Below are 17,645 nucleotides of genomic sequence, written 5' to 3'. Positions count from 1 at the left end.
GTGTGACAGCCCCTATGCCTAATGGATAACATCCTCTGCTGGAATGTAAGGGGACTAAATAGACAAGATAAGCAAAAAGAAGTGAGACGGATGATTCAGTCTCACGACATTGGTCTATTTAGTCTCCTGGAAACAAGGGTGAAGGCTTCCAAAATGGGCAACTTATACCTTTCTGTTTGCCCTAATTGGTGCTTCACTTCTAACCTCAATTGTCACAAGAATGGTAGGATTGTTCTAGCTTGGGACCCTTCCCTATTTACAGTGAACATCATTTCCATGTTAAGCCAGATTATTCATTGTTTCATTACTCCTAGGAACACTGGTTCTGGTTTCTTTTGTTCCTTTGTGTATGGATTGAACACTCCTATCGAGAGAGAAGAGTTATGGGCTAGTTTAACTTCTTTTGCCACCAGATGCAATACAGCCTGGGTAATCATGGGTGACTTTAATGCCATCATGAGTATGGATGATAGAATTGGCTCTCCTGTCAGATTCAATGACATCAGGCCTATGAAACAATGCATGGATATGTGTCAGCTTACTGAGGTCAAGACAGTTGGTAGACACTTCACTTGGAACAATAAGCAAGATGGTGAAGCAAGGGTGTATACTAGAATTGACAGAGTGCTGTCTAATTCCAAATGGGATGATAACTTTCTTGTTGCAGAGGCAATGTTTCTCCCAGAAGGAACTTATGATCATAGCCCAATGGTTTTGCACACTACAGTTCACAATGCTCAGAAAAAGCCTTTCAGATTCTATAACATGTGGACTTCTTCAACTGATTTTATGCCTATATTTGAAAACCATTGGCAGAAGTATGTTTATGGATGCTGCATGTTCAGAGTTGTGCAGAAGCTTAAGTGGATAAAACTAACCTCAAATCTCTGAACAAAAAAGGGTACAATGATGTTGAAATGCTGAAAATTGCCAGACACAAGGAACTATTGGAGGTGCAGAATAAGCTGCACTCAGACCCTACTAATGTTGCTCTCATTTCAGAAGAAAAAAGCTATGCTGAGAATTATAGAATGGCTAATGATAACTTCCTGTCTTTCCTTCATCAAACAGCCAAGGTCCATTGGTTGGAGAAAGGGGATGAAAACTCTAAACTGTTCCATCAAAGCATCAAACAGAGAAGGAAGCACAATGCTATCCACTCTATCCAGAATTCTGCTGGGGCATGGGTAACCACTCCAGATAAAGTTTAGGATGCTTTCCTATCTTTCTACAACTCTCTTTTCTGCTCTCAAATGGCTAATAGAACTAGTATTGACCCTATTATCATGGATAGGGGGGCCAAGTTAACTGATGATCATAGAGCTCTGCTGCACTGTGATTTTAGTGTGGAGGATGTCAAAAGAGTGTTGGATGCTATACCTAGTAACAAAGCCCCTGGGCTGGATGGCTACAATAGCCATTTTTTCAAAGCTTCTTGGGAAACAGTTAAACAGATATACATGCTGCAGTTGCTGAATTCTTCAGAACAGGCAAGATGTTAAAGGAAATAAATGTTACTTCTATCACACTGGTGCCAAAGGTGAGTGTACCTGCCACAGTAGGGGATTTCAGACCTATTGCTTGTTGTTATGTGTTGTACAAGTGCATCTCTAAGTTATTGTGTGAAAAATTAGGAGCTGTGTTACCTGATATTATCTCCCAGAATCAGGGTGCATTTGTGGCTGGAGATCCATTCTGCACAATGTTCTCATCTGCCAGGATATTATTAAGATGTACAGAAAAAGTCAAGTTCAACCCAACTGTTTTTTGAAGCTTGATCTCCAAATATCTTATGACACAGTGGAATGGGAGTTCATTAAAGAAGCTATGCAGTACCTGGGTTTCCCTACTACTTTCATTAATCTCATCATGACCTGCTTAACCACTGCTCAGTATTCCATTATGATAAATGGGGTGCCTTCAAAGCTTATTCACCCAAAGAGAGGACTGAGGCAAGGTGATCCCCTCTCCCCCTTATTGTTCACTCTCTGTATGGAATACTTCTCTAGAGCAATGAAGCCTGTTGGTGATCACCCAAGGTTCAAGTTTCACTCTAGATGTAGAACACTAAAGCTCAATCACCTGTGTTTTGCTGATGATTTACTTATGTTCTGTAAAGGAGATAAGGAGGTGGTGCACCTGATGATGGATGGTTTTCTCTTGTTTTCAAAGACCATTGGTCTGGCTGTTAACTCTGCTAAGTCCTCCATCTACTGTTGTGGTATGAATGATCAAAAGGTGGCTGAGATCACCACTCTGACTGGTTTCAAACATGGTTTGCTTCCTTTCAGATACTTGGGTGTTCCTATTAGCTCTTGTAAGCTCAAGGCTAGTGACTGTGATCAATTGGTGGACAAGATGACAGCTAGGATTAAATTATGGAGCTCAAAACATTTGTCTTTTGCTGGAAGAGCCCAACTCATCAATTCTGTATTGATGAGCATCTGTGTCTACTGGTCACAAATGTTCCTTTTCCCCAAAGCTGTGCTGAAGAGAATCAATGCCATCTGTAGAGCTTTTCTATGGTTTGGCACCTTTGACTGTGAGAAACCTGGTTCTGTTGCTTGGGATCAGTTGTGTCAGCCTAAGACACATGGAGGGTTGGGTTTTAGGAACTTGCTCCTCTGGAATCAAGCTGCAGTAGGCAAACAGGCTTGGGCTATTGCTCAAAAGCAAGACAATTTATGGGTTAAATGGATCCATGCTGTTTATGTCAAAGATCTCTCCTGGGATCAGTTTACTGCCCCTACTGCTGCTAGTTGGGTGGTAAAGTTTGTATGCAAGGTGAAAAACTCCTTCAGTGATCAGATTGGCTACCAGTGGCTCCACAGTGCCAAGTATTCCATCAAAGAGACATACACTCAGCTAAGATGCTTGGGAACTAAGGTTCCTTGGCAAAAGTATGTTTGGAACAGGCTGTCTATCCCAAAGCATAGATTCATTCTGTGGCTTGCTATGCTGGACAGATTAAAAACTAAAGATAGATTATTCAAGGTGGGAATCAGTACAGATGATAAGTGTCCCATCTGTGGTGTACAAACTGAGAAGGTGGAGCATCTATTCTTTGAGTGTGAGCTCAGCAAACAATGTAAACTTCTGGTGTTATCTTGGTTAGGGGTTCAACTCAATAGGGTCACTGTGTTCAGTCTCCTTAGGGGGATACAGAGGTATAGCAGAAGCAAGTGTAGGAGATTTATCATCTTTACAGCAATGGCTAGTCTGGTTTACAATATTTGGAGGGCAAGGAATGCTGCTGTTTGGTCCTTGCACATCCCCACAGTCCAGTCAATAGTTAAAGTCATTCAAGCAGAAGTGAAGGGTAGGGTGATGAACCTGTTAAGCAGTAAAACTAGCACCAGGGATCTTGATTGGTTCCAGTGTTTGTAATATCTTTCTCTAGGCTTTCTAGCTTAGTTTGGTCTCTTTGGCTAAGTGTTCTTAGCCTCTTTGTTGGCTGCAGCTGATGGGTTGCTAGCTAGGTTGTAATACTGTTTTGTGCAATCAATATAAGCTTTATTCGCCTGCCAAAAAAAAAAAATAATGTTTTTGAGTAAACCATTACTTCATTAATGCTAAAAAGTACTTTTAGGGGTAACTTAAATTTCACTGATGTTAAAAAAAGGTTTTTGAGGCAAATATTATTTTAGTAATGCTAAAAAGTACTTTTTAGGGGGATCTAAAAGTTAACTAATGTTAAAGAAAAAGTTATAGAGGCAACCATTATTTTCTGATGTTAAAAAAATGTTTAGAGGCAACCATAATTTCATTAATGCTAAAAAGAACTTTTTACGGGCAACTAAAATTTAACTGATGTTAAAAAACGTTATAGATGCAACCATTATTTTCTGATGCTAAAAAAAGTGTTTTAGAGGCAACCATCGTTTCATTAATGCTAAAAAGTACTTTTTAGGGGCAACGTAAATTTCATTGACGCTAAAAAACAGTTTTAGAGGCAACTATTATTTCATTAATGCTAAAAGGTACTTTTTAGGGACAAGTTAATTTTTTTTTTATGCTAAAGAAACTTTTTAGGGGCAACAATTATTTTATTAATGCTAAAAAGTACTTTTAGGGGCAGCCTAAATTTCACCGACCCTAAAACTAACTTTTAGAGGCGACCATAGTTAAGTAATGCTCAAAGGCACTTTTAGAGGCCATAAAAATTGAATTGCCTCAAGGTGTTGCCTCTGTATCTAAATTTTCTTGTAGTGCAATCTGCGTTGGCCTTGAGAAACGTTATAAGTTCCGACCTGATGTTGTCAGGTACGTCACATCCAATAAAGACGACTTGTTCTGGCTTTGCATGATCCAAGATGACTTCATCAAGCTGCTCGGATTTAGGCTCTTTGTAGCCTGCTGGGTCGGAAATGGACTGTAGTTGCTATAAGGAGGATTTATTGGTGACTGAGGGCTTTAAGGCTGCCTTATAACATTCTTTGGATTCTTGTTGATCCCCTTTGATTTCCTGAACCCCTCATCGAGTCGGGAATTTGATGGTTTGGTGGTATGTCGATGGGATGGCCTTCATGTCATGAATCCAAGGCCTGCCCAAAATAATGTTGTAAGACGAAGGGAAATCAATAACACAAAACTTTACCTGTTGGTTGATCCCTTGGGCGTAAACAGGTATGGTGACTTCTCCAAAGGTGGTCTTTGCTTAGCCGCTGAATCCTACCAACACCGTGGACTTTTGACGACATCCGTATCTGGGTTGAGCCCCATCTCCTTGAGGGCGTCGAGCATCATAACATTGGTGGAGCTACCGTTGTCGACTAGGAATCGTTTGATCATGCAGTTTCCAACAGGGGTGGATATTACCAGACCATCGTGATGTTTATTCGAGATGTCCCCTGCATTAGATTCGTCAAAAGATATAGGGGTTAGATTCTTTGCGGCTACGGCTCGGGTTGGTCTGTCTATCTCATTTTCTCAAGCGTGTCTCTTCACTGCAGAATAAGTCAAACCACAAACGTCAGAACCTCCAGCAATAAAATTTACAGTTTTAGTATGAGGAGGAGGTAGAGGAGGTCAAGAAGGGGAGTTGGAGTTGTCTTTGTTGACGACGCCACGAGCTTTGTCTGACATGACGTCCTTGAGGTATCCGTTCTTCAGTAAGTAAGCCACCTCTATTCTTAAGGCCACGCATTTGTTGGTAGTGTGACCGATGTCAGCGTGAAAGTCACACCATTTTGAGGGATCCTTCTTTGATTCGGGTTTACTGGATTTCGGTGGCCACTGCACTGCTTTCCCCATCTTCGAGAGGTGGTTCATCAGACCTACAGTGTCAACACAAAAAGAATATTCGTTAATCCTTAGGGGCAGGTCTGGACTGTTCTTCCATTCGGAGTCGTCGTCTTCTTCCACCATTGCTACATGTTGAGGTCGGGAATAAGGGGTAGGACGATCATTGCTTCTCTTGGGATAGGGTAGTAATCTGTCCATCTTGGTGTAGTTGTTAGTTCCCTTCCTAGAGTAGAGAGTCTCTTCCAACCTGACTTGAGCCATTGCCTTGGCTTGGGCGTCTTCGAACGTCTTGCAAGGATATTTGATCAGATCTCTCCATAGGTCGGTCTCGCCATACAGCCCTTGCCTGAACGCTTCGATTGCCGTTAGGACGTCACACTCAGGTACAATCACCTTCTCCCTGATGAACCGGGCTATGTAATCCTTCAGAGGTTTGTCTGGGTGTTGAACCATACGATATAGGTCGCTTGTTTGCTTCTCCAAACACCTGCTACTTGCAAACTGCTGATTAAACATGTTGTCGAGGTGAGCAAAGGAAGTGATGCATCCATTTGGCAGGCTGGTTAACCACTTCAAGGCGGGTCCAACCAATGTCGAGCGAATCCTTTGCAAAGACTAGCCTCCCTCATGTGCTTGGGAACTGGGATTGTCATCACCCGCTGCTTTTAGGTCAAGATATGCTCCTTTGGGTCGGTCGTTCCATCGTGCATGGGCATATTGGGTGGGCTAAAACGCTTCGGGATGTCGATTGCGTCGATGGGGTCGGCGTATGGTGAGTCGGCATAACTATCTAGGCTGGCTTCTTTGATTGGTGTTGGCACTCCCGGAATTTTATTTATCATGGTCATAATTTGTTGGAGTTGGTGGTTGGTGTTTTCACAGATGCTGTTGAGCACTGGGACGAGGGGGCTGAATGTTTCGGGAAGGTTGGCTTGGAGATGTTGGTAATAGGTGTTTTGTGGGTACATGTTATGAGGTTGGTGAGGAGTGAACTATGGTACGACCTGTTGCATGAAGGGAGGTGTCCCCTGGGCAGCGTTGGTACCTGCAACATAAGGAAAAGGAGTTCAGAAATCATGACTAATCTGAGCAACTGGCCTGTTAGGAGTAGTATATAAAGAATAGTTTCGAGAAGAGTCTGGGCGCATCGGGGTGTGTGGGAACACTGCTTGTGGAGCTTGATCGGCCAAGGGGACCGCCATTATTTGGGGAGGTGCTCCTGGTGCTGAGGTGACTAGGTTGACGACGGGTTGGACGACTTGCTGAGAGAAGAGTTGGTCCCAGGGCATTTGAGTCGTCGGTGTCGATCTCTGCACCGGGACTGAGACGGGTAATGGCATCGACATGGTTACCGTTGGGGGAGGTAAGGGACGAGATACCGGATTGGAGGCGGGCACTGACGCCGTGGTGGATGTCGTCATGCCGACTTGAGATGGAGCGGCTTGGGCGGCCGTTGTGGCAGCGTTGGTCGTCGATGTACCTACAGAAGATGCTTGAGTTGGAGGGGGGGGGGTAGCCAACTCGGGTTAGAACGGGGCTGGTTCGGCAGCGGCTCGAATTCACGGATCTGTTCGAGGATCGGGCCTTCGGGTTTGCCAAAGAGCACATGGAGAGGATGATCCGGGGCGTCATCGAGGTCTAAGTGGCGGCTCAGCCCAGAGGTGTCTCGCCGGTACTGGAACCTGGATCCAGTGGCGATGGAGGCAGCGGATCTGACCTGGGAGTGCAGCGCTTCGTTTTCCTTTTGGAGGATATTGATGCGCTGCTCCATGGCTTCAAAGAGACGGGTGATGTCGTTGGTTGAGCTAGCATTTCCGGCCATGGTGATTGGAATGATATTATCGAGCTGTTTTTTATTGTCAGCCCCACGGTTGGCGCCAAATTGTTTTGGGAAAATTCTACTTAGGGAGAATTTGCATTGATGATGGTGCTAACAATCGATTGAGCAAGATAATTTAGAGTAACGAGAGTAAGTCGTAAGAGCATAGAATGAGAATATTATTATTGCTTAATATTTCGTGTCTCCAAACTAACCTAGTTGAGCCATTTTATAGGCCTTACATAATAAGAGTGTAACGTTTGTGCTTAAATGTACATAATTAGGCATTAAATGAGTAATGATGGCTTGCTTAGCAACGGTTCGTAACTGTTGCCTTCCCTTTAACCGTTGAGAGCAAGATAGAAGGGCGCTTCGTCGCGCCTTGCTGGCAGCCACATAGGCTCCACTTGTCGTATCTGTCCATGTCACCAAGAGGATATTTCCCCCTAACAATTTCTTGGTAATTTTTTTGATCATTTCTTTCTTTGATTATTTTCTACCTAGGTTCCGGTTCAGTGATTGATACATCATTTACCGACCAATATGCTGCCTTGCCTGATGATAATTGATCAGAACCAACCTCCTTATTGAAAGCTTTACTCTTTATAAAGAAACCCGGAGTTTCTGGCACCGAAAGAGTAACCGAGTAGCTGTCTAATGTGAGTACTACTGTCGCCATAGTCGGTCTTTCATCTGCAGATTCTTGAACACATAGCAAGCCAATATGAATGCATCTCATAACTTCATCCATTGTACATGAGTCTCTTATCATTGGATCAACGAATTCCAAAGGCATGCCTTCTCTCCACTGTTTCCACGCCTGCAAATTAAGTTCAACTATTCTTGTAAAAACCTAATCAAATATAGATAACCCTTCTTTTTTATCCCTCAATCAGGCAGGAAATTGTTGTTAGTAATACTTACGTAGCATAAAAGGTCCTCTGCTTCTCCGGATTGATAAAATGTACTGTTTCTTTGGCCACTAATAATTTCCAAGACTAAGACTCCGAAACTATAAACATCCGATTTGTTAGAGAATTGACCGTGCATTGCATACTCGGGGGACATGTAGCCACTGCAAGAGAAACAATATCTATTTAGCAAAACTTTCAACCTTTTAATCAATACTAACATCTACTACCTTCTTTTCGTAATGATGTTTAGACTTTCTGTTTAGTCTGTTTCATAATATTCTTTATACTGTGAATTGTACTATTTTGAGACATGAAAATAGACCATCTTGTACCTCTTATACCACCAAATTTACATCTTTCCACTCACTTTATCTTATTTATTCATTTTTTTCTTACACACACTCACCTGTTTACATTATATCTCTTGCATGCTCAACATGCCCTTTATATCGTGATTTGTACTATTTGTGCAAATAGTACCTGTAAAAATCATTATAAAACATAAATAATACTAAGTCAAATGGTAGAATTATACTCACTATGTTCCAACAACCCTGCTTGTGTTTCCTTGGCTTTGATCCACTACAAAGAGCTTCGCCATGCCAAAGTCTGAAATCTTAGCATTCATATCAGCATCCAACAAGACATTACTTGCCTTAAGATCTCGATGTATAATTCTTAGTTGAGAATCGTGATGTAGATAAAGCATCCCTCGAGCTATGCCTCCTATAATTTTGTAGCGCGTAGCCCAATCAAGTAGTCCTTGAGTTTCAGGATCTGCACATTATAATTGTTGTGCTTTGAGTAAAACAAACAGAACAATGTGAAATCAAGATAACCATAGAAAAAGTTCTCGACTAAAATGCAGGTAATAGAAATATATTGTACCATAGAGAAAATTGTCAAGGCTCTTGTTGGGTATATATTCATATACGAGTAACTTTTCTTGCCCCTCGAAACAAAATCCCAATAGTCTTACTAAATTCCTGTGTTGAAGTTTGGCTACTAATAATATCTCGTTTTTGAATTCTTGTAGTCCTTGACTAGAGTTTATAGACAATCTCTTCACTGCTATGGTCCTCCCATTTGAAAGTGTACCCTGTAATTAAGAATAGGTGACAAGTTTTTACGGACATCCTACAATATAATAGAGTTGGTGACACATTTACTCTCATACCTTATAGACACTACCAAATCCTCCTTCGCCCAATTTATTCTCCATGGAAAAGTTATTTGTTGCAGATTGAAGCGTTGCTAGATCAAATTGCAAGGACTCGACCGTCGTGAAATCTTCATCTTCAATATCATCCAAAGAAAACATGCCTTAGTATTTTCACATTGGATGGGTAGAAATGAAAGTTAACATGAGTATAATCAACTTACCAGTTTCAGCAACGTCGGAATTATTTGTTTTCTTGTTTTTGGCGCAACAAATGCATATAAAAAGTAATGCAACTATAGAAACTACTGCTATAGGAACGACAATGGCAATAATCACAGTAGTTGAGACTCCGTTCCCTGCACCACAAACATGAATTTCTCTATAAATCAAATACAGTTCACTAATCAATGCTCCCTCCGTCTCTAGGTGATTGCTCCATATATCATAAATGGATTTCTCTATTTATTTGCCTCACACCTTATTTGGTTAATGGTCCCCATGTGTTTCTCCCCACGCACAATTATTTAAAATAACTAAAAGACTAATTTGCCTACCAATTTGCTTTTAAGTACACTCAACTAGTTTTATATGCACAAAATGCGTGCAAATATAAGAAATAGATTTGTATTATTACATTTAAACCTGACATAACATGTAAAAAATATAATATAAATGCGATGCGTGCGAATATAAGAAACATATCAGTTAGATAGAGCCGAACGCATATAAACAGGTTGATTAAAATAGTAAGAATTTAGTTAAGGAGCTAGATTGATTAAAAAAATTCTTTGGACTTTCCTATTGAGATTCTCTATTCTATAAGTGTTGATGGTATTTTAGTAATTCAATGGAAACGTGAATTTACTAAAATAGCCTCATTTTATATAAGAGAGATTAACACTTCTTCATAAAATAAACAAAGCCACTTGAAGAAATCTTTTAAGGACAGAAGGAGTATATACACCTGCAAACCAGATATCGATAGAAGATGAACGTTTATTGAAGTAGAAAACAGGAATATTGGCAAAGTCCGAGTTCTTCAATTCATCAAACACGTACTTTCGTAGTTTCGTTTATGTTTTTTAAATGATTTTCTTCAAACATTTTCATTTCATAATTAATCAAAAAACGAAAGAGGAAGTATGTAATTATTTAATTAGGGACATGGTGAGTATATTTACGGGGCGTTCAATACGGTAGAATAGGGAGTTTGGGGATTAAACGGTCGGTAATTAGGTATAGGGTTGACAATTGATAGCAAATCCCTGGTTGGAAGAATTATGGGAGTAAGCTAGGAATATATAACAAATTTACCATATTAGCCTTACAACTATGAAGTAATTTTTTCCTTTATTATGATTAAGGGTATTTTGGTATTTTTACACATTAAACCAATTCCCACCTCTAATACATAAACTCAGTGGGCCGTGGGTGTTTGTTTGGATCCTACTACATGTATACCTAGTGTACAACGTATCTTGTACACCATGCTTTTCTATTGGTTGAAATGACATATATTATAGTCTTTCATTTACATTTTTTTGTTGATGATATATTAACAAATTAATATATTGTACGAGAGAATTTTGTACACTAGATATACATGTAGCATTTTCCTATTTGTTTAGACGATAGGGATAAGAGGGTGGAAATTATTGAAATCTAGTGTTTGACTAAGGGTATGGGGATTAGAGTGAGGAGAAAGAAAGGGATAAACCCTCTCTTATTCCGTTATTCCACCAATTCCATACCTAGTGAAGGTGGATATAATTAGGGGTGTAAGTGAAGGAAATAATGCCCTTGGTCCAAGTATGCATTCTATGTTAAGTCTAATAAATGCGGTTCAGTATTAATTAACAAGTTAATAATTCAGTGAGATCAAGTGAGCTGAATGCCTAGCTAGAGGCCGCTTCAGTTCAAGTGGAATTAATGATATTAATCCACAGCTTACTCTTGACTGAACCCGTAGGGTCACACAAATAGTACGTAAACGGATCAAGTATTTAATGGCATTAAATACTCCATCTATGAATATTCGGAACCGACGGATCTTGGTTTCAGTGGGAGCTAAGATCGTCACAGGCAAGAAATGAATACTCCGGAAACGATGATATTGCCGGAAACGGAAATATGGATCGTATCGGAAATATGAATATTATCCAAGTCGTAGATGTTGCCGGAAACGGAAACATGGTACGTATCGGAAAATATTGTTGGAAATGGAAATATTACCAGAATCGGAAATATTGCCGGAAACGGAAATATTGTCAGAATCGGAAATATTACCGGAATCGGAAAATAATTCCGGAAACGGAAATATTAAATATTTGTTCGAAACGGAAATTAATTCCGGAATCGGAAATATTAAATATTGTTCGTATCGGAAATAGATTCCGGAAATGGAAATTTAATCGGAAGCGTATCGTACGAATTAGCATCGGACGAGGCCTGCCGGACGAAGGCCCAGCACGAAGCCAGGCCATCGCCCAGCAAGCACGCACGCCACAGCCCAGCGCGCACAAGGCCGCGCATGCGTGGGCCGCGCTGCGTGGGCTGCTGCTCGCATGCGTGGGCAGCCCTTGTGGCTGCCGTGTGTGTGTGAGTTTGAGCTCATGCGAGATTCCTGAATCTGCAAGAGTCAGTGTATGATTAAATGTCTATTCCTATTGGATAAATTGATTAAGTAGAATTCATGTAGAATTCTAATTCCAATTAATTCGCATCCTACTAGGATTACGATTCCTTTTCCATAACTCTATAAATAAAGGCCTAGGGGTCATAATTTATATACAAGTTTCAAAGTATTCAAAAGTGAGTTTTTTGAGAGAAAATTCAAACACCCATCTTGCCCCAAAAGTGCCGAATTTTCTGAGTACCTTAAGGGCGATTCTAGTTGGTCAATCTTAAGGCGGATCCGGACGTGCTGTGGACTTTCTACGGAGGGACGACACTTGGAGTCCTAAAAGACTTGTTCTTGTTCGGTTCGGGCGCAGCTAGGGAAGGCACGCAACAAAGAGTATGCATCTAAACTATGCTAAATGATTATGTGTAAATAATATGTTTCCTGGGTTAATGGTTGTTTCCGCATGATTTATGTAAATGTCATATGTATCATAACCTAACAGTAAGTGGATTGTGAAAAGTCTAAAGTCCAATCCAGTTCAGTCCAAACTTGTCGGATTGGATCGGACTTGAATTTTTTTGGATCGGACTCGGACTCAAATTACCAAGTCCAATTATTTTTTGACTGGACTTGGAATCAACCTTTTGGAGTCCAAAAATCCAATTAAGTCCAAAGTTTTAAGATTTTATTTATAGATAAACATATGTAATTTGAAAAATATTGTGAAATATGTGATTTTTAGGCCTTTATTTACTATGTGCAACAAAAAACAATCAAATATTACCCTATATATATATATATATAATCCATAACCCAAAAATATTCTATCAATCTTTTTCTCTTTCCCTTTCTCTCGTCGGTTGTGATGGTCGATTATTGAGCTTTAATATTTTAAAACTTTGTTTTTTTTAAGAACTGGAACCTTTTTTGGCTAAGTATTTAGATTTGTAAGACATAATGTTACTTGCAATTATATCTATTTCTTAATGGATATTTTTTCCCTTTATGCAAAAGTGACATGTAGTTATAGGCGTTAATGTATTTCATACCCAATTTTTAATACTCGTAAATTCTATTTTATGTGTATTGTTTGCATTCTTTTTTGAATTTAGTATTTATGTTGAGTTTAACTTTTTAGAGAAAAAAATTAAAATAAAGTTTTTTTTCAAAAAGAAAATCGGATCGGATTGGACTGGATTCGGACTCAAAATTTTTAATTAGTACGGGTATTTTAATAACGTTGCCTTTTATCCCAAAATTAGTGGCATTCATACTAAATACTAAATATGGGAAAACACTTATTTTATCCCTATCTCCCCTATCCTTATCATTCTCTCTTATCCCTATCACTACTATTTCCTCTGTCCCTTAATACTCGACCAATTTTGATCGGACACGTTTACCGACGCACAATTTTAACCACCAATTTCTTTAATTACATGTTATAAAAACTTATAAAAATTTTAATATTTTGAAAATATATATTAAGATAAAACCAACAATATATTATATACTAACATTTATTTTTATATACTAGAAATAAAATAGAGTCAAAATTAGTTATTTAAATAGTGTAAAAAGTCAAACACAGCTCGAGTATTAAAGGACGGAGGGAGTAAATGCCTTTGACATTATTTTTGGGAATAAGATACTCCAATCCTACTAAACTTCCATGTACCAAACAGGCCCAACCCAAAGAATATAAAAGTCGTGTGCTAATATTTAGCCATTATAAAATAGGCTCCATATTAAAAAATATAAGTATATATATATAAATAAATTAAGCCATAAAGTTTCTCACAAATTCACAAATAAAATATTTAGAAGAATAAAATAAATTAAAAATTAAAAATATCACAATATCAAACTAATGAAGGATGACTTGACCCCTATTTTCGGAGGAAGTATTTTCGGATATCAGATATGTGTGGGCAAATACATATCATAGTAAAAGACAAAATAAGAAAAATGATAAAAAAGAAATTAAATGGTACTTTTTAAAACAAAAATGGTACTTTTTAAAACAAAAATGGTACTTTTTTTAATTGAATGGTACTTTTTTTTACAGAATGGTACTTTTTTTAACATAAATGGTACTTCTTTTTTTGTCTTTTAGCTATTTGTCTTTTAGCTGATATGTGTGTTGCCACACATATCTGATATCCGAAAAAACAACCTCCTATTTTCGGTGGGCTCTATGAAAGTTTGAGAAAGACAACCATACAAGACAACCATACACGTGCGGCTACTATTTGGAGTAAATTAGTTTTTTTTCTTCTACATTCGTTAACATTTTTATCAAACAGGGCCCTGTTATGTTTCACTTCAGGGCCGATTTAGGGTCGGGCCTGATGCAAACACGGGACAAATGAGGTAAGTTGAGAATTCTAATCCTATCCTCACCCCAAATTCCCACCTAACAAACGCACCCATGACTCTATGAGGACAAAATGAGTACTCATTGTTTGACAAAGAAGTTGTAACTTAAAAAATTTAGAATTTAGAAATAGAGGCAATAAACTGACGTACCCCGAGTTCGATTAGGATTAGTGGCCGGAGATTGTCGAGGAGGTGGTGGCAACGGTTGAGGCGGTGGTGCGGCTTGAACAACCGACGACAAATTAAAGAAAGGATAGATCTCGTACCGTACAACACAACTAGGCAGCAAAACTTGTGCACCTTGATTTATTTGGAACTGCCCAATACCACTAACCAAGCATGTATTACAATCATTCGGACTCAAATCCGGGGTACACTGACCCAACCCGTATATGGTTTGGAAAGTCGTAAAATTCACAACATCGGATGCAAATTTCTTCTGTGAACCTCCATTGGGAGCTTGTACAGCAATTACGTTGTTCATCATATTACCCAGAAGTTCCTCGAATCGGGTTGTATTCCCGGTTACATTATTCGAATTCATTAAGATCATACCCGGGACCGTATCCATTTGACCGAAAAATGACTGGTTTGAGTATCTTACCATACAATCATCGTACCATACGAAAGCAACTTTTCGATTTGGACAAAGCGTAATAGGAAGGTCAGTTGTGGTGGCGGTGGTGACACAGTTTCGGCACACGGTGGCGTTCTGATCCCCACGGCAGAGGAAGTGGCCGTAGACGGCTTCGCTGTTGGTGTTGCCGGTACGTGAAACGGCTTGATGGTAGCCGTTGGGGTTGGTGGCGTTGGAGGCAAGATAACGGAAGACGGTGTTGAGATTCGCTTGGTATTGGCTATTGTTTGCGAACATAGTCGTGTTTGAACACTGATAGTTTTGTGCGTTTGACGATTTGGAAATCGAAAATAAGATAATTGGCATATAGATTGAGAAGAATACTGAAAACCAGCTTATTTCCTTAGCCATTTTTTGATTTTTTAATTTTTCTTCTGGTTTGAGATCAAACCAGCTTGAATATTGATTTAAACCAGAATTTATGATAATTTAAGTCTTTGTTGAAGTAAAGAGACTGGTCAAACCACACGACATTAGACTATTAGAGTGATGTGACCAAAGTTTATGATTTTCAATGATTCATGTGTGTGAATTCTTGAGTTTGGTCCCACAAAGAAAATATGGTGACGAAAAAACTCTAGCAAATGGTATTTGGATTAATCATTGATGACTTATGAGTTATGATGATAGATTAGTATACCGTTGATTTAGTCAATTAGAATTTTCCAGGAAGTAGTCTAGCAGATTGGGACAGTTTGATAGGTGTGTTTTAATAAATAATAAAATAAACTAGTAGTCTGTTATATCCAACTGCTGATATTGACCATTCCAAATCAGTTTAGAATTATTTCTTCAAATATATAAGGCAAATTTGCGCCAAATACAATATAATAAAGTTCTCTATTTTTCAATTAAAACCTCAAATTTCTAATTATATCAATTACAACCTAAAATTTCTAATTTCGCGAATTACAACCTTAAACTTGTACATCTATTTTAAATTACAACCCGAAATCATTTTCCGGCAAAAATCACCTGAAGATTATGTCATAACATTATTAAAAAAATTATGAAGTGGAGTATATAATATCTAAAAAAAAAATTATTTTTTCGTTTTTTTTTGTTTTGTTTTAATACTTATTTATCGATTTAATTTTTTTTAATAGAAAGTATGTAATTTTTTTTAATAACATTATGATATCACATTCCGGTGATTTTTGCATGAAAATAATTTCGGGTTGTAACTTAAAATGGATGTATGAGTTTAAAGTTGTAATTGGCAAAATAGAAATGTGAGGTTGTAATTGGCAAATAAAGAATTTTATTAGGTTGTATTTGACAAAATGTTCAATATATATAATGACATTTTTTTGGAAGCCAATTTTTTTAGGTAGTCTAGGTGCCATGATTAGTTGTACATCTATTCCACATGAAGCGGAAGCTGAGAGGGTTAACATAAACTTAAGTAATGATGTATTCCACGTAAATTTATGTTGGAGTAACTCATTTTGATCCAAAAATTAAAAAATACTCCGTAAGTCTTTATTAGACTAGTTAATCATTTTAAAAGAGTAGAGTAAATATATTATGGCAGTAGTATTTGTAGTACCCAACCAATAAATTAAATTAAGTTTTATATGCGAAAACAGAAATTATATTGGTCACGAAAACAACTTTTTGAGTGTACTAAGATTCATTTCAAGTTCTTTATGCACATCTAAGGCTCACTTAGCTCGATATAGATCATATTTGGCCAAAAATGGCATTTTCGATCCCAAATATCAAAAAATGAACCTAAGTACACTGTCTAAATCTTTTCCATGATTTATATGATTAGTTATATGTTTATAAGACTCATTTCAAGTTCGTTATGCACGCTTATGGGTCATTTGGGTCGATATAGGTCATTTATGGCCAAAAATGACATTTTCGATCCCAACTACCAACAAACGAACCTATTTCCACGTTCTAACCCTTTTTCATGATTCATATGATTAGTTATATGTTATGAAACTCATTTCAAATTCGTTGTGCAAGCCTAAGGGTCATTTGGATGAATATAGGCCAGTTATGGCAAAAAAATGGCATTTCCGATACCAACTACCAACAAACGAACCTATTTCCACATTCTAACCCTTTTTCATGATTCATATGATTAGTTATATGTTTATGAAACTCCTTTCAAGTTTGTTATGCAAGCCTAAGGGTCATTTGGGTCGATATAGGCCATTTTGGCCAAAAATGGCATTTTCGATCCCAACTACCAACAAACGAACCTATTTCCATATTCTAAAAGTTTTTCATGATTCATATGATTAGTTAAATGTTTATAAGACTCATTTTAAGTTAATTATGCACGCCTATTGGTCATTTGGGTCGATATAGATCATTTACGGCCAAAAATTAAATTTTCGAACCCAACTACCAACAAATGAACCTATTTCCATATTCTAAATGTTTTTCATGATTTATATGATTAGTTATATGATTATAAGACTCATTTCAAGTTCGTTATGCACGCCGATTGGTCATTTGGGTCGATATAGGTCATTTACGGCCAAAAAATGGCATTTTCGAACCCAACTACCAACAAACGAACCTCTTTCCACATTCTAACCCTTTTTCATGATTTATATGATTAGTCAGATGATTATAAGACTCATTACAAGTTCGTTATGCACGCCTATTGGTCATTTGGGTCGATATAGGTCATTTATGGAAAAAAATGGCATTTTCGATCCCAACTACCAACAAACGAACTTATATCCACATTCTAAACCTTTTTCATGATTTTTATGATTAGTTATATGATTATAAGACTCATTTCATGTTCGTTATGCAGGCCTATGGTTCATTTGGGTCGATATAGGTCATTTATGGTAAAAAATGACATTTTCGATCCAAACTACCAACAAACGAACTTATAT

The 17,645-nt window shown here is 38.2% G+C and overlaps 2 protein-coding genes across 3 annotated transcripts; both read right to left on the bottom strand.

Annotated features, from left to right (window-relative positions):
• Positions 1–5,028: 5,028 nt before the first annotated feature.
• Positions 5,029–5,760, bottom strand: LOC130462914 (uncharacterized). Its single transcript, XM_056831899.1, has 2 exons — positions 5,365–5,760; positions 5,029–5,253 (listed from the first exon to the last, which is right to left on the bottom strand). The coding sequence occupies exons 1-2, from the start codon at positions 5,758–5,760 to the stop codon at positions 5,029–5,031; spliced, it is 621 nt and encodes a 206-aa protein (XP_056687877.1).
• A 1,461-nt stretch (positions 5,761–7,221) lies between these two features.
• On the bottom strand, positions 7,222–15,266 carry LOC110797093 (cysteine-rich receptor-like protein kinase 10). 2 transcript variants are annotated; one of them, XM_022002189.2, is made up of 7 exons: positions 14,292–15,266; positions 9,361–9,495; positions 9,155–9,273; positions 8,866–9,076; positions 8,517–8,754; positions 7,988–8,138; positions 7,222–7,883 (listed from the first exon to the last, which is right to left on the bottom strand). In XM_022002189.2, the coding sequence occupies exons 1-7, from the start codon at positions 15,127–15,129 to the stop codon at positions 7,560–7,562; spliced, it is 2,016 nt and encodes a 671-aa protein (XP_021857881.2). In that variant the 5' UTR covers positions 15,130–15,266; the 3' UTR covers positions 7,222–7,559. The 2 variants fall into 2 exon arrangements, with proteins under 2 accessions (XP_021857881.2, XP_056686713.1); XM_056830735.1 differs by lacking the exon at positions 9,361–9,495 and having other exon boundaries at positions 14,292–15,195.
• Positions 15,267–17,645: the final 2,379 nt, after the last annotated feature.

The sequence above is a fragment of the Spinacia oleracea genome, chromosome 6, assembly GCF_020520425.1.
Source record: "Spinacia oleracea cultivar Varoflay chromosome 6, BTI_SOV_V1, whole genome shotgun sequence".
Lineage (NCBI taxonomy): Eukaryota > Viridiplantae > Streptophyta > Magnoliopsida > Caryophyllales > Amaranthaceae > Spinacia > Spinacia oleracea.
Note: the sequence above shows the minus strand (reverse complement) of the source record. Positions and strands in the feature narration are given on the sequence as shown.

What these genes read in the sequence shown, in the direction of transcription:
- LOC130462914 (XM_056831899.1), bottom strand. Translation starts at nt 5,760, where the DNA reads ATGTTTAATCAGCAGTTTGCAAGTAGCAGGTGTTTGGAGAAGCAAACA. An exon ending in GACCTCAACATGTAGCAATG is followed by an intron (nt 5,254 to 5,364) that starts GTGGAAGAAGAC and finishes CACCTCTCGAAG; the next exon opens with ATGGGGAAAGCAGTGCAGTG.
- LOC110797093 (XM_022002189.2), bottom strand. Translation starts at nt 15,129, where the DNA reads ATGGCTAAGGAAATAAGCTGGTTTTCAGTATTCTTCTCAATCTATATG. An exon ending in TTCCGACGTTGCTGAAACTG is followed by an intron (nt 9,274 to 9,360) that starts GTAAGTTGATTA and finishes ATGATATTGAAG; the next exon opens with ATGAAGATTTCACGACGGTC. An exon ending in AGCAGGGTTGTTGGAACATA is followed by an intron (nt 8,139 to 8,516) that starts GTGAGTATAATT and finishes TTTCTCTTGCAG; the next exon opens with TGGCTACATGTCCCCCGAGT.